General features: G+C 39.0%; 1 protein-coding gene across 1 annotated transcript in view; it reads right to left on the bottom strand.

The window, feature by feature from the left end:
* Positions 1-666: 666 nt before the first annotated feature.
* LOC146310875 (uncharacterized protein C14orf132) overlaps positions 667-23,758 on the bottom strand; it is a 41,029-nt gene continuing 17,937 nt past the window's right edge. The window contains exon 2 of the mRNA XM_084743193.1: positions 667-2,161. Within this exon, the coding sequence (XP_084599319.1) occupies positions 1,925-2,161 (237 nt within the window). The 3' untranslated portion in view covers positions 667-1,924. The remainder of the gene's footprint in view (positions 2,162-23,758) is intronic.

The following is a 23,758-nucleotide window of genomic DNA, read 5'->3' as shown; positions in this document are numbered from 1 at the left end:
AGGTACGAAGCTTGTTCAACTGTTATCGAGCACGTTGGACTGAAAAGGGGAAAGCAGGGTTTATCGTAACACTGTGTTTCAAGGGTCCCAAGCCAAATGGCCCAATGTAAGCACATTGTTTGTCTGTTAACATATTTTTATGTGTATCAACATATTTCACTAAATTAAAATGTAACATTAACTCTCAATTCAAATAACTAAAATCTAGTTACCACTAGATTAGTTTCTGCCAAAACAGAAATACTGCTTTGAATGTAGAAGAGAAAGAAATTTAACATAAATACAGCAGTAATGTGATTACTTTGAGGTGTGCTTTTATTTCAGATACAACAGGTTAATATGTTTTAGTAATTTTTTTTTTCTGTTAATATTGCTCCACCTAGGGGGGCAATTACAACACTCTGACTTCTTTGAGTGAATTTAATTTATAGTGTTGTCCTTAATAGTGAAAATATAGCAATTGTATTATTAATTAGTGCAGATATATGTTTCTTATTTTAAGTAAGGGATGATGTGCAGTGAAGAGGGTCCTTTATTTTCAATAATGCCTGCTCACAGTACTTTACCCTGTTTATTACAGGGTTACTTAAAAAAACAGACAAACAATAATATGACATAAATGATTAATTTTAAAATAATTTTATGGATTTAAAAATAACTTTTATTGCTCCTCGAGAGTCTATGATCAGAACTGTCCATAGCAATGATCTGTTCTGTATAGTAACAATCTGCTGCACTGACCATGAGAGTATTTAACAAAGCAGTATGATAAAAGAAGGAAATTGTAAAAACAGAAAGAAAAAAAATACAATTACATTTACAATTGCCTGCAGTCTCCTGTACCATAAGAAAACAAATGCACAATTACAAAAATCGGGTGCAGAAAGTAAAGTAGGCTATGCAATTTCACAATTTAATTTGTGCTTTTAATTGTATTTTTTTTAACATCTGTAGATAATAACCCAACATAACTGAACAGACCATGACAACACAATTAGACTATCTAATAATCACTGGTGAATATTAGAGTAGTTATTCAACAATAAGACCATTCATTTTAAAGGGGTTGACTTAGTTTTACACTACACATCTAATTATAAAGTCATCATCCTGGTGTGTAATTGAGTTAACATTGCAGAAACCATTTTATTAGGAGGTTAATGGCAGGTTAACGACAGTTAGTGTCCTGTTATTTGTTTCTTGTCAGTAAAATTGTTCAAAAACATACTAATGATCAGTGTCCACACAATGTTTCAACCACAAATTAGTCCTTAAATGAGCTGTAACATCCAGGGCCTCACAGATCTGCCTGACACGGAAATAATTCAAGCACTTTCTAAATGTTTAAACATTCACCGTCTCTGTTCAGCCGCATAATTAAACAGCACTGCTCTAAATTGCTCAGCAACTATCTGGTGGATGTCTAAGATGGCCCGGATCAACCCGAATCTTAAGCCCCATTTAATTTCCATTCTCATCTCTGCATTACAAGTGAGGGTGTCGTCTGAGGAGAAACACGGAAACAAACTTAAGATGAAAAAAAAGAAAGGTCCTTTGATTCTTGCTTGAGAGCGCAGGTCTGCTGTTTCTGTTTTAAAAGAGCTGTCGTACACGAAAGGTTATTTTTTTTCAGACTTACAGATTTTACATCCAAAAACGCTTGCAGCCAAGTCCCAGTCTTTCCCTCTGATGAAGAAATATAGTAGTCTATATGTCATTGTCTAGTATCACAACTTCCACACCCTCAGGGGCCCGAACTGATCCAAGAGCCAAGTGTGAAGCGGAGAGAGACATAGAGTGTGTGTGTCTGTCTACAAAGCGTGGCCTCACTCAGGGGTCCACAGAGTGTGTGTGTGTGTGTGTGTGTGTGTGTGTGTGTGTGTGTGCGCGTGTGCGCGCGTTTGTCTTTGTAAGCATACGTTCATCAGAAAGTGCAGGCGTAGACAACGCCCACCACCACAATGTTTCCGATGGTGGCGACGATGGCGATCCAGAGCCAGATGGCATCGCTGGACATCGACTGTGACTCATCCTGCTGCCCGTGTACCGAGGCGGCCGAGGCGGCAGCGTGGACGCTGGCTGAGGAGTTGAAGAGCGAGTGCTCACCGCTGTAGTCGTCATTGGGCGAGGAGTCCATGAAGGCTCCCGTCATTACTGGGATCTAAGAGGGAAAGTAAGGAAGAATATTTCTGTGCAATTTTGGCAGTTTGAGTCAACCTGCATTTTTGACAACGAGAGCGCGAGGAGAGAAATTAGATATTACAGGTGTTTCACTTTCAATTCCAAGCAATGGCTACTAGAGCTGTACCTACAACTGAGGACACTGGGGCACCAAGACAAACATAAACAGCTTTACATAGCCCGGCATGGTGTCCACAAACTCATGCACACACACAGCTCGCAGATGGAACAGCATCACTAATTGAGCATTTAGAAAGAGGTACTCCAGCACTAACATGCTCATTAACATTAAAAACAACACTTGAACATAGCCTGGCATGGTGCCACAAACCACACACAGATGGCCGACGCAGCAACATCAGCACGAAATTAGATTGTACACCCAACAAAACCTACACCCAGGAAAAAGTATTATTATTTCATTAGTCAAACAATCCAGTCAGTTCTTCTTTAAACAGGAACAAAGAGTCTGTGTGTCGTCATTGATTCCCTGATGCCGGTTTTTATCAGACGGAAAACAGTGTTTCAACAGCTTGTTATGGAGAGGGTGAGGTGGGCCTGTAGGAGACAATTAATATTGGGAAACACAGCATGTGGCAAGCGTCAAGCACCTCAACAAGTGATAGAAAGGCCTTGTCGCCCCGCTGTGGATGTCCTCTTTAGCTTCTGTACAAACATTTATGTATCTTCCACAGCGATGGAAAAGTGTCTGCTGGCAGGCTGTATTAATGCCTTGTCACCCAAGGTGTTTGACCGAGGCAGCCGGCAGCAGCAGCCAGCAGCAGCAGCTCTCATAAACCTGTACAAGTCTGCCTTAAAACAAGTTGACTTCACTTGTTGAGGAGAAGCTGTCACAGGTGTAGGTGTCTGGGTTGAGAATGATGGCTGAACTTGAGCTGAATTTTCTTCTTCCTGCTCCTTACAACTTATTTTTTTCTGACAAACTGCTTTGTTTTTCCATCATTTGTATCTTAACCATTTAAAGCAATGAGCTAGCAGAAAGTAGGCTTCTGTTCCTCTGTGCAATGTACAAGTTGTGCAGTAGGTGAAAGAGGACTACAGGTTACTAAACATCCAGGCCCCATGAAGATCTACTGTGTTTTGTTTTATGTAATCATTGCTAGTGTTTGTATTTACAATGATGCGCTTTAATTTAATTTTTGATTAATATTGCCAGCTAACGTCATCTGCGGGAGTGTTTACATACACATGTCCTCTGCAGGCCACAATTCAAAGTGGATGATTCCCTGGTGGTGGAAGACCAATTTAAAATGTCTTTTTGTTCTGTTTGACTCCCTGATGAAGGCTTGAAGACAAAATATGTTGGAGTTTGTTTGTCTAATATAACCATAATGTGACAATAAATGCATTTTAATTGCTTTAAAAGTTAAAATGTTTACTTGCTGTTTTAAAAAGATGAGTTAACTGAACTTAACTTGTATATTTATTTATGTCATGATAAGAAGTTGTGAAAATATAAAACTAATTGAATTAAGTTGAAATTAACTTTATTATATTAAGTTGAATTACAATATGGAAAATAAAGACAATGCCCCCATATGGTCCACATTTGGGGTTTAAGTGAAATCTTACTGACTTTTGGATAGATTGCTCTGAAACTTGGTAGACACACCCCTCAGGATGAATTACAGTATTTTTTTCCCCTCTAGCTCTATTATCAGGTCAAATTTGTCATTGTTAAATATTTAATTTGTGCAGCATTATTTAATATATATAATTTTCTAAAAATGAGCTTTTCACAATATTCATAATTACTGCTACACTGCTCGTAGTACTGGCTGCTGAGAACTGCCCATGCTGGGTCATAATTCACTGTTTTCTGCTTGCAGTTGTTTGACTGCACTATTTATTCTGCTGCACTGGTCACTACACTTACAAACAGGTGTGCACAGCACACTTTAAGCGCCAGAACTCAAACACATTTGTAGTTCTGTGTCTTGTTTGTAACTGTACTTTTTCCTGTGTGTCTGTGTTGAATTTTTGTGCATTTCTGTGTTAGCAACTTGGGCCATACAAAAAACGACATTGTTTTCTTGTCTACCACCAGCAAAAATAATGAGAGCAGCCTCATTTTAGCTTAGTTAATTGGTGAATGTTAGCTTACTAACATGCTAAACAAAAATGGTGAACATGATAAACATTATACCTGCTCAACATCAACATGTTACTATTATGTGCATGTTAGCATGCTGAAGTTCGCATTTAACTCAAAGCACTTAAAGCACACTCTCACAGGGCTGATATCATAGCTCTCTCTCTTCTTTAATTTAAGAGTTAGTGATGCTTTCAATGACTTTGCATTTTTTTGACAGTGTTGGTTTGCCAAAAAAGGAATTATCATTTAATCTTGATAAAAAAAACAAACCACTTAACAATCATAGTCCAGTGAGTCTAACCTCAGAGGAAAATCTCGCCTTTCCTGACAATCACAGCACGCCAGATTCATTTCTACTGGTTGTCCATTAGCAAGTCTGAGTGCTATATCAAAGGAAATGAGAGGCAACTGCATCACGACATCATTAGTAAATGGTTGCAAGGTTTCACCTCATAGACATGCAGGGTCACATTCTGTCTCACACACCTCTGAGTGTGTGTGTCTGTATCTTTGCGTGTGTGTACTTAGAAAGTAGTGCTTGATTAACATGGAATGAATATTTCAGATGTGGCAAGTGAAAATGATTTATGCTTGGGACAATCGGAGCCCCGTGAAGGTTAGCCATGAGAGCAGAAGCAACTGAACGCTCTTGTGTGCGTGTGTGTTTGTGTGTGAGTGGACTATTTTACGTGAGGGTGTCTTCATAGCAGAGTATATGATTGAGAAATGCATGAGAGACCCATACTTCGCTCAGACTGGAAAACAGACTCTGCTGAGTATGTTGAAAAAAAAAAAAACCAATGCTAAAAATACCTCGGAGGGATGTCGAGCGCTCGCATACACAGAAATTCTCTCTTGCCTGCTCATTTGCTCACCTTCAGTCTCTCTCACACTCCCACTCACTCGCCCTCTCATGTATACACAGTCTAATGCACAAATACATTAACACACACACACACACACACACACACACACACACACACAAACACACACACACACAAACACACAGAGATACTTCAGGTCTTCCCTCGCACAGGGGATAACACTGTTTAGAGAGCATTGTGCTGCTCTCCATTCATTGGCCCCTGGTGGTGAATAATGACATGACACATCCTGTGGAGTGCCTGCTGTTCACATGAGCATGATGGAGGCAGACAGGCATGCATGAAGTCCAGCAACCTGGGTCTCCCTGCCCCCCACTCAGTCACTGTAACTGCTGATTCCTCCTGAAAAGCTCACATGTACCTATCATCCATTTTAACATCTCTTTTCTACTGCGGCCAGATTCATGTCAGACAGTGATACGCACATCACATTTAGGTGGTAGCATCAATGAGAAGCCACAAATTTACTTCTTTCATCATGTTTAAAAACAGTCAGCACACTCATACTTACACTATTCCAAGACATGTATGATGAGAACACAATGAAACATTTATTAATCCTAATGTGCGGTTGTGCAGAGACAATAAAACATCAACATACCCGAGTAAAGTCAATAGTACTAATTGTAAGACGTCTACACCCACATATGCAGTACCTCACATTTTTATTTTTATCATACACATATATTGTTGAGAATATATGGACAACTACTGAAAAGAAGCTATACCAACTAGAATAATATATCCAGTAGAGTGTAGATATCTGCCAGGCAACCCCCCAAAATCTGGATGTAACCACCAACAACTTGATTGATTTTGTCCTTGTTAGTATATTAAAGTTTTGTGAGGTCACATGCATACAGGTGCTCACAGCACATGTTATGTGCATGTTAGCATGTTGAAGTTAGCATGTAGCTCAAAGCATTTGTGTTCATAAACACACTCTCACAGGGCTGATAGCATAGATCTCTCTCTTCTTCAATTCAAGAGTTAGTGATACTTTCAATGACTTTGCATTTTTTGACAGTATTGGTTTGCCAAAAAAGGAATTATCATTCAAAGCTGATAAAGAACAAACCACTTTACAGTTATAGTGCTGCGAGTCAAACTTAAGAGGAAAGTCTCACCTTTCCTGATTATCATAGCGCGCCAGAGTTATTTCTACTTACTTTACTTCCTACTACTTAGTGTATGAAAGTTACCGCGACCTTGACCTCAATATAATCACTTTGTTTTTGAGTTGAAGGGGACATTTGTGCCAAATTTACTCTCAAGATGTTGTTCAGATATCATGTTCAAGAGAGCAGGATGAACTGAAACGTCTTTCAGTGTACAGTCATGAATGTACACCAAAAAATTAGGCTGATCAGTGAAGTAGCATGTTAGATTAGCTGTGGACAAGATCCAGGTGCGTTCATCACACACATACACACAGGCATGCACACACACACACACACACACACACACACACACACACACACACACACACACACACACACACACACACACACACACACACACACAGGTATGCACAGACCCAGGTGATCATGTGATCCCTTTCAGGAATTTTCTATGTTTTGGACACAAGTAGAAGAATAATGAAACACAATTTAAAACATTATTACCTGAAATTTGTCTATGTCCAACAGGTATGTCCCCATATATGTTTACCCTGTTTGGTTTGTTGCTTGATATTTACATTGATGTTAACTGATGATTTATTGCCCTTTGTATGATGACTGAAGAGCTCCACTTTTTAGAAAATGTTCTTCATTTCTGATGAGTGCTTCTCGATGCCTGATTACAAGTTCTTTGTTTGCATTGTGACATTATACAGTTATTTGGTGTCTGACAGATGCAACGGAATTTTTGATGTCTCATATGTTTTTGCTCATATGTGGGCTGGGCGTCTGTGTATTTATGATACAATAAGTAATATATCCAACATTACTGACTTACTATACATACGAAAAAATAGCTTCACTTGACAGTAATAATACCTCAGAGTCTGTTTTTCCATTTAAATCTTGTCTTTGGAGTCTACCTGTTACTTTGAAGGAGCTTTGGCATCAACATACTGCAGATTGATTGATACCTTTTTTTTTTTTTTAAATCACACCACAATGTTAAAAACCCTATCCTGCATTCAAAGCTGCATCTTGCTTAATCTAATGTTCAGTCGGACGATAACCAAAGCTCTCAACCCTGTCTGCATTCTTTATAGTTATGTTTTATTTATAAGTAACTCATTGTCCACAGGAGTGAGCTGTTTGCATAAATGGGGAAGTGTACCGAATAAAATGAAGTGGGTACTGGGAGCATGTGCAAAACTATTCTAGTAGTAAGCCTGAATCTAAATATTTGATTGCCCAGGTTCACTATTTTTGGCAGAGATGGCGTGTCTGTGTACATCCTGTACATGGAGATAGGTGTTTCGATTACATGTCAGTAGTATATCATCATTTTTCAAGAGACCCGCTCCTCTGTCCATTCATCCGAGCCCACAACTCCCATGTGGGTCATGCACATAGGGTTAGCGCAGCAAGCTGTTAACCACTAATGGAAAACAGGGAAATGGAGATGTGGAGAAGGAGCATCCCAAAGCATCTGAGCACTTATGCGGTCATTGAAGGTCAAACCCTAAGCATTACTGCCAGGAAACGTGTGCTTGTTGACGTACTTACACGGATGACTGACTTCAGTAATAGATGAATGGCTTCAGTAATAAAGTTATACTACTGACCAAAGTTTCCTGGAAACGGTACACACTCACTTCTCCAGCATAGCAGTAAACAAATGGTAAAAGGCTTCAATAACCACATCCACACAGAAAATGTCTTAGGACTGAGTATCGTGAACTCACAGCTCACACACTCAGAGTATTCCCCTGGCAAAGGTGAAAGTGGCCACAATTCCCAGGTTGTCCTAATGCAGTAGTTCTTTTAATCTTAAGATTAAAAATAATGGCAAAGATTATGAAATAGTCTCTTGAAGTTAAATGTATCTTTACAATTGTAATCCATTTCTTCCTCAGTGTGCCAGCTCTGGAGGGCGTCAGCTGAAAAGGTCGTGCTTGTTACTCCTATGTACAACAACACAATAAAGATACGGAAAATCTGAACCAAGATGCTATTTTTGACTGAAGGTGTTTTCTGTAGTTCAGGTCTTTTGGAGAGGGGAAAAATAACACATTGCTGGATTTTAGTTCTGGTCTTGTTCATGCTCCCACAGACATTCTACCAGTCCCTTGAGGAAGTTGCAATGTTGCATCTGCAACATCTAACACAAATTCAAGGTAAATCACTGATTGGACAGTTTTGACGGCTGTCATGCTTCGTGCCTCAGAAGCTAATGCTTCTGATGTGCATACAGTATAAATATACTGGTGTCACAAAGAAATAACTGATTACAAGCATTCTTTGTATTATTAGACTGCAAATCAACCACAGTATAAAGAAAGACTAACAGGTGGAGGCAGGATGAAAAGGAGGCGTCTTGTACAGTAATTATGTGGGGCTAGATACTGTGGGATCACACACTAATTAATGGACTTAATGAACTGACAAAGTACATGCAATAGGATACAAGCACAGCAGTTTTAGCTGTTGACCAGTTAATCAGGGACAATACCCATGCTGAATGGCATATCTATCTTTGTGTTTCCACGGTTACCAGGATTTACATAATGGATACATATCAATTATTATATGATCACTTCTTGACCAGATGAATTTATTAGTAATTTAACTTTTGACATCTGGTATCATTAAATCCTGTGGTTGGTTTGCTTTCGCACAAAAAACAAACTGCTGTGAAGTGGACTGACGCCACTTTTTAAATGGCCTCGGTCTGGTTCACACCAAGATACGATTGTCAGCTTTCATATAGGTAATATATTTACCATTATAAATTGTAAAATAACCATGATGATATGTTATCAGACATTAAGGGAACACTAAAAAAAAAACTAACAACTACTCATAAACTAACATGGATAAATGACATTTACAGACCAGCCATTCCTGTATGTATGAATGTCACTGTCCAATTTGAAATCCCAGAATCTACCAAAATTAAAATCAAACCCTTAATCACAACTCTGATCCACAAAGAAGACAAAGCATGCCAATGACAAGATGATATACATTCTGCTGTTAATGTGACAGGTCACCCAACAGCACAACACCTGTTACTTGTTAAACCAGGTTAGATAAATGGAGAATAACTTGTAATTTAAATACCATTGATTTCTTTTATTAGCTCTGATTTACCTTTAAAAAAATAACAATAAATATTTTATGGTAATTTCATACTTATGAAAATGAAACTTAAAAATGTTCTATTTACTTTCTATGACCTTTTGAGGCCCACTTGCAGAGCCTTCACTGCCCACCAGTGGGCTGTAGCATATCCTTTGGGAATCCCTATTAGAGACTACAAACAAGAAAAAAGTTCATGCCTTCACAGCCTCCTGAATTGAATTGGATTTCAGATTTACATCCCTTATTTGTAAAGGAAGATGGTAACATAAGCACAAACGCTGATTTTCAGAAGCTTTAAAAGGGACTTATTCAGCAGAAGAGAGGCGTTAAAATGAAAGCTATTCATAGAAGCCTGTGGATTATTCAAAGTAACCAGGATATTGTTTCTCAAAAGACATGTAGCCACTAAATTTTTCAAGTGGATTGTTTTCAGTCCTTTGAGCAGCACAAAATTACACATCTCCATTGTACTGGGGCAGTGGTAGAAGCCACAGCAAAACTATCTGCATGACTAGATACTAGTAAAAGTAAGCAAAAAAGACATTTTTTTTTAGGTCTGACCCTTTAAAACTCCCATTTACACTTTCAACAAAGAAATATCCTCTGCGGCTCACACTATGTCACACCACTGAGGTTTAGATTTTATATCATAGACGATGAGTGACGTGAATAGGATTAAAGGTAAACAACCATTTCGTTCAACTGTGCACAATAATCTGGAAAATAACTTCCCACCATTAACCAACACAGAGAAATCTCCTGACTTGCATATTTCACGCCCTCTTGGCTCTGATTGATGCCTACACCTGTGCAAAACTCGACACAGCACAAACTCCAATCTGTGGTAGACGATACAGTGAAGTTCCTCTCACTGTACGACTTCCACCTGCTCTGCTCTCGCAGCTTTGATTTATTCGTCCCAGCTGTTCCTCGAGCGGTGCCATCCTACACGGATGATCACAGTAATTGTGAAATAGAAAGGACTGTAATTGCCTCCTGTGGGATGTCGCCACCAGTAAGTGCTCAGTGAAATGTCTTTGGAACAAACAAGCAAAACCCAAATAAATGCCTTTGGATAGCGGTGAAACCAAAACACATACCTAACCACAGACGCATCCGAGCATCACTGTTAAGACAAAATCAGAGAGGAGAGTCGGTTTTCTGCACTCAGGGACAACACGAGGTCAGTGTCAGACCGAAGTCAATATTTATGCCCGTGTGAAGAACAAACTTCAAGGTGCACTCGAGAGAAGAAAACAGGCTCAGAGGCGGAGGACCCCTGCCGTGTAAAGAATGGACTTTTTGTTTGACATCGCACACACAATCAATGAAAACACACCACTGTTGATTTTCTCAACTGTCACAACCATCTCCGCTCTATTGACCATTTCTTTCTGTTTGGACGGGTGTGATTGTGGGCTTCACATTTGTCTCCATAGGTTGTCATCTTTGTTTTTCTGGACTTTGATGCACTTTTTGTTTTGAAATTACACTTCAGCCAGGATGATAGAGCAGATGGATGTCGGACACAAGGACACACGAGAATGCATTTTCAGATGTTTTGCTTGTGTATTTACTTGGTTTTGAGATGAAGAAATCCACAGCTGCTACAAATCTGCACAATTTTAGTTTATTTGATAGAAAAGCAGAAAGTTTTACGCCTCGAATCACTGCACAGTGGTGTTAATGCCTCATATTTTAGCTGGATAATATATATAGTATACATCATTCAGCAGTGCATAGCTGCATGTAAACAGGAATATCAGTGGAATATTCATTTTAATTTGCCATGTTAGCAGCTGAAATGAAATTCTTTGTGCATGCGAACACAGTCTTTGTCAGTGCTGTGCAGACTCCTCTGTCAAGGGATCTCAGAGGTATCACATACTGGGAAAATATAGTAACTGTGGCTCATGCATACTGCAGTACTTTGAAAAAGATGTATATCCCTAGAGTTTAAACTACAACATGATTTTTAAAATGTTTTGTAATTGTTAAGGTTGGTCACTGTGAAATAGATGTGACATGTTTTATGTTCACAGATCTTTATTTTCATGCATTTTGAGTCTGTGTCACCCTGTATATTGCAGTGGCGTCGCTTTTCTTGCATCATGTCTTGTTTTCCTAACAGCTTTGGTGCCAGATCCCCACAGTCCCCATTATTTTCATGAAAACACGGTTGAGTGACAAACACAGCAGACTATCAGACTCATCTGTGAAATTAATCACAATGACTGAATTTACTAAAGGAGCCATGAAATATATTTACACACATCACCCTCGAATTACTATGCCTGTTCTACTGCAGACATTTTGACTTGTCACAGTTGGAAAAGTGCAGGTGTTAGTTAGTCTGCTCTATTCAAGTGTCTCAGTAAGCCATGACAGTGTGACAGTGAGCCAGCATTCACACATCCAGAAACTGAAGCAGCTAAATGGAATTCAGCCATCATTAATCTTATTATTCACACTAGTGCTTTTCCTACTGTGACATGTCAAAATGTCCTCTGTAAAAAAAAAAAAAAAAAAAAAAAAGAAAGAAAAAGCCAATCCTGTCCAAAAAGAGCTTTTGCCAGCCAGCTGAAAACTGAAAGCACTGTGGCTCATCCTGCAGTAGCTACTGAAACACACACACACACACACACACACACACACACACACACACACACACACACACACACACACACAGATGTAATTGCACACAGATGTTGCTTGTTGTGACGAGCTCACTGGTTTCGCTGCCTCAATGCTCTATCACCACCCTGCTGCCACAGGTGTGTCTCAGCATGTAGATTAAAACATCAAATTAAAACATGCAGAGCTTGGGTAATGCACACTGAAAAATATTTACGGTGCCACAATCATTAGATCATTTGGTTTAAAAAAAACAAAACAAAAACATTTTGCAACCTTACAGCAAAATTGTGGAAAAGATTATTTCAAAATCTATAACAAAATATCTAAATAATAAATCAAAGTCCAACACACATGGGTCAGGTGAGTGCATTAACTAAAAAACTCCTGCTGTCTCAAAAGAGCTGTGTTATCACAGTGGTGTTGTTAGAGAATCACTGAACAAAATATCTTATGTTTAATTTATGTGTGTGGACTTGGGACTTGGGGAAAATAACTGCATTTTAAAAAATGGATGCATACCGCACTGGGCTGGTTGATGCTTGTTGTCTGCTGTCTGCCTTCCTGCCTGCTCGGTGTGCACAGACATGAGCTGTGCCCAAAATCACTCCCTCATTCGCTCAGTCACTATTCCCCGTATAATATACTCTGAACTGAGCAGAAAAAGACTATTTCTGAAACTTATGACTCATTGTTATTTTGCGTCATTGCTGACAGGTGTCAAAAATGAGGTACTGTGGGACTGTCAGCAGAAAGTGTATAGTGTTATGTGCCATAGACAATTTGAATTTTAAAGGTCACTATATACACTCTAGACTTTTTTAAAGCAGCCATTTTGACACAAAATGATGGGGTAAACACAGGTGTTAACGATAATGACAAAGGTCAGTTTTTTAAATTCAATACATGTGCTCAAGGTAAGACAAGGAGCAGAGGTTAATAATAAGTTATTTATCAGAAGTGCATTTCATTTAACTTGTCACAATGTGCCCCTTTGATCACTCTATTCCCCCACGTTCCACCAGGTGTCCTCAGACTTTTGTTCAGACCCTGAGTTTTCCCTCCCAACTTCCCTAACTGTGCCTCATCCCCTTATCAGCCACTCACTACATTTACCAGGCCATATCTTTTGTCTCTTGTTAATTTGTTCATGTTTATCTGTGGTTCTAGCTGTTGTGCTCAGTTCTGTCACCTGTTTGCTAGACTCTTGTATTTGTCTGTCTGCCTGCTTCATTTCCTTGAGAGCCTCCAGCCTGTATTTTCATCATTAAATGAACCAGTCTGCCTCGTTTGTCTGCATGAGTCTAAGCCTGCATTTCACAACTCTGACATAACTAAAAGAAAATAAACACACAAATTTTTCTTTCTTTCTTTCTTTCTTTCTTTCTTTCTTTCTTTCTTTCTTTCCATTTCTGCACAAATGGTGTCTCATTCAGCACACAGTTATTTCATGTTGCAAAAGTGGCATACACGCCTACTTAGCCCACATGACAAACAGGTCTTTTTTTTTTTTTTCAACTACGAAAGCTCCTATGACGTTATGTAATTGCTGCCATTTGCTGACTGACAGATTACATTTTAAGGAAACACTTTTGCTGGCACGCGCAGTTAAGCGGTGAACTAAAATGGAGTGGATCCAGTGTGATCTGTAATCAACACAGGTGAGCCAAATCCTTCTGATGAGCTTCAGCTCCGCCCTCAGGCTCCTGCAGGGAGAGACTCCCTACACAGACACAATGAATGCCAACAGATCTTTTTCACAGCAGCAATTTTGACATGAAATTGTAGGTAAACGCAGGTGTTAGTTATGATACTAATTAAGGTTCCATTCCATTCAGATCAAAGTCAAGCTGCTCTAATGTACATAATGGTCCACTGGAAAGGCTCTGTTGCAAAAAATTGAACAGGACCTTAATTGGTATTATTGGTAACACCTGTGTTTGCCCCACAATTTCATATAAATACAGCTGTCATGAAAAAGGTCTATTACGTTAATCGCATCCGTTTCCCTCACTTACGTCTTTTCCTTGCATCCTTCCCACTGAAGATGAAAGGAATCAGCTATTACAGACCATTTGAAAATCCAATACAAAGATTTGATTTGTTCCTTTCTTCTTCCATTCAGCGTCACACTAAGCCACCGCATCAACCGACATGTGTTGTCAACAGCCCGGCAGGAGAGAAGCTCTGTGATGCACTGGGACTTTATACTCATGATCAATGATGAGCTTTGATCAGGATGATGCACATTTTTTTTTTTCAAATGAGTTTCTCCAGTTGCTCTTTATCATTTTGTTTTGGTGCATTGGTTTTTATTAATTCCCTGTAATTGATCCAAAAGTCCAAACCACTCACAAATGTGTTCATACTACAGACAAACTAAATCATTATTCTGTTTGAGTCACACCAAGAACACCTCTTTTTGTCTGGCTTTTTGCTTCACACCTGTAATTTTGGTCCAGATCACACTGAGAAGTCTGAAAGTCCTGACCAAACGAGGTAAGTGTGAAAACGCCCTTAGTCTTGGTTTAGGTGGTCTTAACTACAACACCTTAAATTTCCCAAAGGAGGGATAAGAAATGTCAGTTCTTTGACAGGAGTTGTTATCTAACACACTGCACGTACAATTGAGGTCAGGGAAATAAATAAAGTGGGATCACAGTATTGAGGATTAATCTCTTAAATGTAAGGGTAGCAGCTTGCAGGAAAAAGTATCCACTCTGTCTGTACAATAGCAGCCACTTAGTGAAAACAATAGATTTGGTCTGTACCATACTATATACCTCATCTTAGCCATAAATCTGGAGGGAGATTTACAGAGGTTTTAGGGAAGCTTGTTCACCCGCACAGAAGTGGTTAGACCTCTAGTTTCAGGCCTGGTTCCTGCTGCTCAGATTTACAGCTGTGCCTTCATTGATTTTCCTCATCTCAGCAGCCCAGCAGCATTTTTTAATAAATCTCTTAACTCAGTAGAACAAGTGTAGCCCAAGTGATCCCCGCCTGACACCCTGCTCAATCTGTCAGCTCCATGGAAATTGTGCAGCACGGGAGAAAGTTTATTATACTTTTTTTATATATATTATGAATGATAAATGTATCAGCCTCATGTTTCTTCTCTCGGTGGTGTGCCTGACTCCAATGTGCTGAGATTTTAGTACAGTGTCTGCAAAAAACAGGAATAAAGGCTTGAAGAAACGTTTGTATAAATCATGATAAGTGGAGGAAATAATGCATGTTCACATCTGGAATTGTTGCTCTTGCTAATTAGCTCTTGCGTGATAACTTGAAATTTATGATGAAACTAAGCTCATCAGCTGTGAAATATTAAAATCCACCACAAACAAAGAGTGACTTCCCATTCCTGCCAGATGAACACTGTAACGCAGTGCCGGATGATCACACGGGCAAGAATTTTAAGTGATGAGAAGGAAAAGGGAAAAGAGGCGTTGTACGTTTCTTTTCCTTTGTCCTCCTGTCTTACTCTTGACATGTGTAAGTGAATGTCTGAGTCTGTAGTCTCTGTGGTGTTTTGGTCTGTGACTCCCCAAGCTGCAAAGACTCAGTTCACACAGGAATAAAGAGAGAAATCCTGAAACTAAACATGACAACTGTCAAGTGTCTAAAACACAACAGAAGATGAGGAATAAGAGGAACTGGACAGACCTTTCCATTTTGAGGAGAAGTAAAGATTTCACAGTTGTCCTGTCTCTGTGGTGTTTTATATCTCCTTTTGGTTATTTTATGTCTCTCTAATTGTTTTGTGTCTCTCTGGCAATTTTATGTCCCATTGTGGTACCCTTTTGTGTTTTTAGTGGTTGGGTGTCTCCTTGTAGTCGTTTTTGTCTCTTTATGTCTCTTTGTGGCACGTTTGTGTCTCTTTGTGGTACCTTTGTGTCTTTGTAGTCATCTTCTGTCTCTTTGTGGTCATTTTTGTCTCTGTGGTACTGGAAAGACTTTTACATTTTGACAAGGAATCAAAATGTCATCTGTGATCTTGCAAAAGATGCACTGACTGCAAAACATTGAATTAAGAAGCTTGAATTACAGACTGCAACTCTGGCATTAAACTGTCAACCTTAAAAGTATTATATTTTATTTTCTAGGTAATTACTGTGGCAAATACCTCTTTAAACCTTAAGATTATACTGCAGAAATTCTATTCATGCTTTGTTATTGACCCACTTGGACCTTCTGAATTAAATTATTTCATTGACCTGTAACTGAACTCTAAACCTGTCAGTTAAATCTATCGGGTGTGCACATTTTGCCCTGGATCACAAGTTTTGTTTTAAATATCAAGTTTCCAACAAGTCTAAAACAAAAACTCTTTGTCTTTTGGAATAATTTGAATTGTAAATTTCAGACTGAATCAGATGGGGATAATCGTCTCCTCTCTTTGTAGTTGAGACAGAAGTTAGTCTTGTCTTGTTTGAAGAGATGCATTTTTTTTAAATTTCATTTCTGCTTAACTGGGGTAAGACGCAGGACAGTGACTTGCTTTTCGTGGCACTTTCTTGGAGTGCTTTAAAACTGTTTCCTAAGCCTGGACATTGGGACGGAGCAATCATGAGACAACGGGCCCCTGGACACAGACATGTAAAAGCCCCCCTACCTCTCCTTTATAAGTGCACACCCAGACACACCATCTCCCTGTAGCAGTTTGTCTCTCTCTGAGTGTCCCTTTGTCGTTGTTTTGTGTCTCTGTGGTAGTTTTATGACTCTTTTTTGTTACTTTTGTGTGTCTACTTGTAGTCAATTTTGTCTTCTAGAGGTAGTTTGTTTCCTCATGATACTTTTGTGTCTTTGTAGTCATTTTATGTGTCTTTGTGGTAGTTTGTGTCCATTTGTTGTTGTTCTGTCTCTCTGCAGTGGTTTTATGTCTTTTTGTGGTCATTTTGTCTCCTTTAAGTTGTGATACTTCTGTGTATCACAACATAAAGTATTTTGTGTCGCCTTGTGGTAATTCTGTTCGGATCTTTGTTGTTGTTTCGAGTCTCTGTGATACAGTGATGCAGTATGTTTCCTTGTGGTACTTCAGTGTCTTTGTGTGTCTGTGGTTGTTTCGTGTTTGTGGTAGTTTTATGGGTCCTTGTGGTACTTTGTAGTCATTTTGTGAATTATTGAGGTTATTCGTGTCTCTGTCATTTTTCTGTTTCGTATTTTTTTGACGCTCTGGCCTAGGAGCCCCTCTCACCTTGGGCCTCTGTGTCTTTGCCCTGTTGGTCTGTTCAGTCAACCATTCATGGCACCCATTGACCTGCATGTTATAGCTGTTTTCCAGCTCCAGCACACATGATTCAAATGAGCAGATCGTTATCAGGCTTCTGCAGAGACTTGGTGACGAGCTGATCATTTGAAACTGGTGTGCAGGAAGAGGGAAACCTAAAACAAGCAGAGCAGTGTGCGCTGTTGGGAAACACCTTTTGACAACTAGGGAACAATCATTCAGGCTATTTAACATAAGGTTACTGACTTAAAACATGCACATGAATTACAAGAGTTATGATATATAACACATTTCCTCTGGCGGATTCATTTTTAAAAGAAATGACAGTGTACTCAACTTACAGGTCGATTAATCATGAAAATGCTGCTCTTGCACTGCCAAATCCCTGCACTAAAATACATCACTGGCATATTTAACCTTGATTCATGAAGTATTCACATCTTCATTTTGAGCTACTTTCCAAAATCTACAGAAAAATGCTTTTTCACCAAAGCCTGGGGCCATTTATTATTCACAGGAGCAGGTATTTTAAATATGCATAAACCGGATTATGTGCAGCATGTGTTTTATGGTACAGTTTACACCAAAGAACACGTCATCCTATAGCAACAGAGATTTCTTGCAGTGCAGCGTTGCACACCACTTCAATATCTCCACGCAGAGTTTGCTCATGTATTTTACATTGTGAGCAATTTCAATTAAAACATACCCAGTGGAGTCACATGTTACCTTCTTCATGTTCAGTGGTGGCTGCTGGTTATGACGGGCCCCAGTGGAAGATTTCTGAATGTGCCAAGAAACACACAAGCAGTCATGTGAGCAAACAGCAAACAGTCTTCATTCATGGGAGAATAAAGTTTGTTTGCTGATCTGATACTGATCTGATGCTACTGTGCATCACAACATCACGGCTGTTTTATAATGAAGTTAACTAAATTACAAAACCAACTCAGGTAGAAAACTCATTTTAGATTTGATGTTTTCTGAATTATAATCAAAGTAAAATAAATGTGTGTGTGATTGACAAAAAAACCCATAACTGTCTTCATTTATTATGAGCTGGCATTTCCCATTTTAACCTCTATCATATGATGAATGATGTTATAGTCCAGGAGAGAAGGACTGTAATTATCATTGTTATTGTTATTTTCCTCCAGTCACATGTGAGGTTGAAAACTATGCACATGGTAGAAGTTTGCATTCAGGGCTTTCTATCAGAAAGGGGTTTCTAACATGTGGTTAGTGGTCTATTTTAACCCCAACTATGATCTTTGGCTAAACCTGTAACTAAATTAATTTTGTTGCAAAGCCTAACATGGTAAGTTGTGTTTGTAATAATAACAATAATTCAACTTCAAGGCTTCACATGGGAGCTGACCCCAGATGGATGTCTTGTGCTTAACCCATTCATCCACCACCCCTTGTTCCTTTGGACTTTGTCATTTTTTATTCATTCATTTCATTTTTTGTGTGAAAACCCTAGTGTATGTGCTTATTGAAATATTTGCATATTTTTCACTTTCTCTAAAATACATAGGCTAATAAAACATTTTTTCAATTTATAAAACATTCTAATCATAACTTGTATTATCAATTAAATCTACAAACAGAACAGAACAATTTGAATGCAAATTAATTAATAAATAAATGAATATTAAATTAAATAAAGCTTTCTGTCAGTAGAAGTATCCAGTGTAGTTGAACTGATCTTTTTGTCTAAATGTTAAATGTAAGAGAGACACAAAAAGACATGTTTAAAGCACTGCTGCAGAGGTTACTGTGTCATTTGGGAAATGTATACATGCAAATACAAACTCCAAACAGATCAAGAAAAGTCACCATTGAATTGTAAAATCTGACTGACAGCTGATCCAGCAGTGCCACCGTCATCAGAAACGGCTGTCACTTCAAATGACGGTTCGGAAGAAATGATGTCTCATTTATCTTAAAATGTGTTTATTCAGTTCCTCACTTCTAACATCATCTGTGGGAGGGACTATGGTGGAAGGAAAAACACACAAATGAAGGATGTAATTAAGGCACTGGCATGCACCCTGTCTCTGTGGAAAGTCTCTCCCTGCAGGAGCTTCAGGGCGGAGTTAAAGCTCATCAGGGGATTCAGTTCACCTGTACTGATTACACATCACACTAAAGGAGCTTGTGGATGTGAGTCTCTGTTTGTCTCCCCTGAAATCCAACCTTCTAGTTTGGCTGAATTTGGTTATTTGCTATATTTGGATCATCTTTGTTTATTTTCTGTTAGTTAAGTAAAAGGCACTGTTTAATAACTCATTAATGGTTTCTGCTCTTTGTCTAACCTTGAGCACATGTGGATGGTTGGATTTAAAAAGCAGGCTGCAGCAAAACCATGCAAACCACTCCTAACACATTCCATGTCACACAATAAAACCAAATGTTATTTTTTTTAAATGTATTTTAATGCATCTTGACTCATTCCCCTTGTGCTCTCAGAGTTCTGAAAAATGAACCAAAACGTACACTTCACTAGATTCTTGTGAGCCGCTGCTTCACAGGCAGACATCAAAGAACAAAGTGGAGACCTGCACGCTTGTAACTCGGGTGCAATCTTTTTTGTTTTAAATTCTATAGTTTCTTTAGATCATACAGGAATGAAATTATTGCATCACAGGTTAGGAAAAAAATCAAAGCTTTATCACTAACCCTCTGAACAATAATCTGTCCAAATGAATATATCATGCTTTTGACAGGTCAGAAAATCTCATCTCTTTGACAGCAAGCTGGAAGAAAAACTTTTCATAAGTAAAAGTTGTGTGCAACAACTGATGGTCTTTACCTTGCCATGAATAAATGTAGCAACACTTGCTTTCAGAGAAATTTAATTGCTTTGCATTGGAAATAATGAAGGCAAAGTTGACAGATGCAAGTCGCATACTGTAGCAGAAATTGTGAAACAAAATGACTGTCTAAAATAAAAATACAATACCTAATCATGCATGTTTTTTTTCTCAAAGATGTTTCTAATCTACTCAAATCAAAGTCAAATCATTGTCATTATTAAACCTGACACAGGTGTCTGGGGAGCTTTTCACAAATTGTGTAAGAAAGCTGCCTGAGTGGGAGAAAAAACTATCACCACGTTCCCTGTGCATCTATTGCTGGCGTCAGCCGCCCCTACGGCTCCATCCATGCCTGCTCATTCAGCGTGAGATACAGAGAAATTTCGGGCATAGAGATGGAAGCCCTTAATTGAATCTCCACTCATGTAAGACTTAGTTCAGACTAAGGTGCAACCGTGCAGCAGGATCTGGCCCTGCTCTGTACCCACTCTTAATATACAGAGCAAGCAGAACCTCCATCCACTTTGATCTCTGGAGTGCAAATAAAATGTCTTTCACCACTATCTGTCTGATGAAGGCTATTTTTTCCTCAGGGCCACTCTGGCTACGTGATTCATGGTGCTGTTCCATTCTGCTCGTGTGTATACATTCTTGCCATTTGTAAATAACCATTAGTACAGATAATGATTGTGACAAACTATGGTGGTTGTGCAAATTGCTCCCAAGGTCAGCCAACCTCATTCTAAGTCAACCATTGACTAGACCTGACCATTACTGCGCAGACTTTGGCTCCACCAGTGCAAGATAGTAGCGCTTGTTTCTGGGACGTGATATGTTTTTTTTCCCAGGATGGTGAAGGCAGGACCCATCTTAGTCCAACTAACTTAGTCTCATTCCTCTTACTCCACTATCCAACCAAACAGTCTGAACCAACAAAGACAGGTAGTACTAGCCAGTGAAAGTTGGGACAGGCCACATCTTTGCACTCCTAGGCAAAAAAGATTTTGCATCCAAATTTGTTGGCTTCATTTTGGGAGGAAGTGGAGATGCAGTGTCAATCTTTGTTTAAAGTCTGTGGCTAATATTGTCCTGTGCTCTGCAGACTGTTTTCATCATCTCAGTGATATACACTTCCTTTGAAGTATTGGCAGAGAGGAAAACTACCATTTTGGACATCTCAACGCATTTATCTCTATTAGTGTGAACACAATGTTGGCAGAGAGCTAAAAGTAATATTAAAGTGTCTTTCTCACTATTGAACTGTGAGTTACAATACAAATGGAAGAGTATTATAAAATTATAGCCAGAACTCCTCAGGGTCACTTCATATGACTTTTCTCGCTTCAAAACCCTACAAGGCTGAGAAGAGATCAGCCCTCCCCTCAAACCCAAATCAAGCCTCAGGTCACAGTTCAGGCCAGAATGCCAGACCTCCACTCCATCGTCTACCGTCTCTTTTAGCTCTCTCTGCTCTGACCTCGTCATCGATGGTCTCAAATCTTTTTTTCCCTCCTGGCTCCCAGACGCTGCAATGACTTCAGAACAGCAGAGTCACTCCTCATCTCATATAGACTGAAAAGTTAATCTCCTCAAGAAGTAAAAGACCTCATGGCACTTTCTCCTTTCTGAGTTAGATCTAGTATCATATCAACTCAATGTACTTGTTCCTAAATGCTCCTTTTTAGCTCTTAATTAAATATTGCTGTAAATGATCAGACAGTGGTTTAAAGGAAATCTTATGAGGCACCCTGCTGTGGCTAGCATACTCTTATGGCATGCATAAGTGTCTTACACATTTTAATTTAAAATTTTCCTAAAAACAGATGTTTTTCAGACCATATTTGACATCTCACTACAAATAGCAAGCTGTTGTGGTGAGATTTTCTTGCATCTATATTTCTTTTCCCATTTTGAATCCTGAAGCAACTACGCATTATATTTGGGGTTTTCTAAAGTCATCCCTTGGGAAAACTTGCATTTACCGACTGTGGCTGTTCAGTCTACATTCTTATACCCTTTCTGCATACATGGCTTGACTTGATTTTACTCGGCACGTCAGCCCAGCATGGAAAGGATCTGCATCTCCATTTCAATGGGGCTACCTGCTAAAAGCGCTAAAAATGAGCTTAGCTTGAGTCAAGTGGATAAACACTTAATTTCCAATAAATTCTTCACAATAAAAGTCCCACTTATCCAGCTGAAAGCAATCATGAAACATAAAATAAGGCAGAAACCTCAAAGCACAAACAGCAATGCAAAACTTCAAACCACAGAGATTCAGTGAGAAGCTACAAATTACTGATAGCTGAACACAGACACTATTAAATATGTGTTTCTCTCTGTTCTCCAGTGACACAAGCTGACAGACATGACTTGAGTGAAGCAACACATGTTCTTTTGAGGGAAAGAGGGATGGCCGCGATCAGTGAGACATCAATGCAGGCCTTGGAAGCAGGTCGGTTTGCTTTGGCCCCACTAAAGAAAAAGTCCATCACAGATGTAACTCCAAGCATTAAAATTGGTAATGGAAATGCAAATCAGCACGGTGTGGTTTGACTTGGCAAAAGTGCCTGTGGAAAAGCTTCATTCCTGTATGCAGAAAGTTTGATGAATTTCCACTGTTCCACTATCATATTGAATAAACATTACATTACTGGTTTGTAGAAATAAAAACTTACAATTAGCTGAAAAAAGTTTGACGCCATGTGTAGAGTCTTTATTCATTCACTGTGTCAATGTAAACAATGGTGAACACAGGCATAAAAATCATGGATCAATTTATTCTTAAAAATCATGAATGTTATATTTTAGAAAACAGAAAAGGGGAAATAGTCTGTCATACTTATCCAGACCTGGAAATGGCTAAAATCAAATTCCATACTTTTCCATACTGTGTAGGAACCCTAATGTAATATGTATGATTATATTTCTACAGTTATTGTAAATCACTCTGTGTAACAGCAACGGCTACATCTTACTCAACTTCTTACTGGACAATCTGTATTCATATATCTCTGCAGCTCTCTGATTTAATATCCTGTCTGATTAATTCTGTATTCCAGAGCTAAAGCGATCTGCATGACCTCACATACCATGATATATTTATATTTACAGTTATAGCAGTTGGCAGATGCTCTTATCCACAGTGACTTACATTGTAATGCTGTGTCTTCCTGTAAGATAACTCCACTGGGAAATGTGACTGAAAGGTAGCAGGAGTTATTCAGAAATGATCGCCAGATGGAGGGAATTTCTCACACTTGCACATACACTATGCGTTGAAATAAACATGCACACTAGACAGCAGGCACACACACACACACTGCATGTAGACACAATTATGTGTATACTGTTCCACTAAAATTTGAAAAGCATTCAGACTTTTTCTATGCACATTAAAGGTTTATTTCTCTCAAATTTTGTTCACAAATCTGTTCAAATCCATGCTAGTGAGCACTTCTCCTTTGCCAAGATAATCCATCCACCTGGCAGATGTGACATAGAAATGAAACGGCATGATTACTGCAGAGTTGTGCCTTGGACTGGTCACAGAAGGCCGCTCTAAAATGTGCAGCTTTATCACACAATGCCACAGATGTGACAAGTTTTGAAGGAGCGTGCATTTGGCATGCTGA

This window comes from Lutjanus erythropterus, chromosome 18 (assembly GCF_056507025.1).
Source record: "Lutjanus erythropterus isolate fLutEry1 chromosome 18, fLutEry1.hap2, whole genome shotgun sequence".
In the NCBI taxonomy this organism is placed as follows: Eukaryota; Metazoa; Chordata; class Actinopteri; order Lutjaniformes; family Lutjanidae; genus Lutjanus; species Lutjanus erythropterus.
The sequence above is the reverse complement of the archived record's forward strand: the minus strand, read 5'-3'. Positions and strand labels throughout refer to the sequence as shown.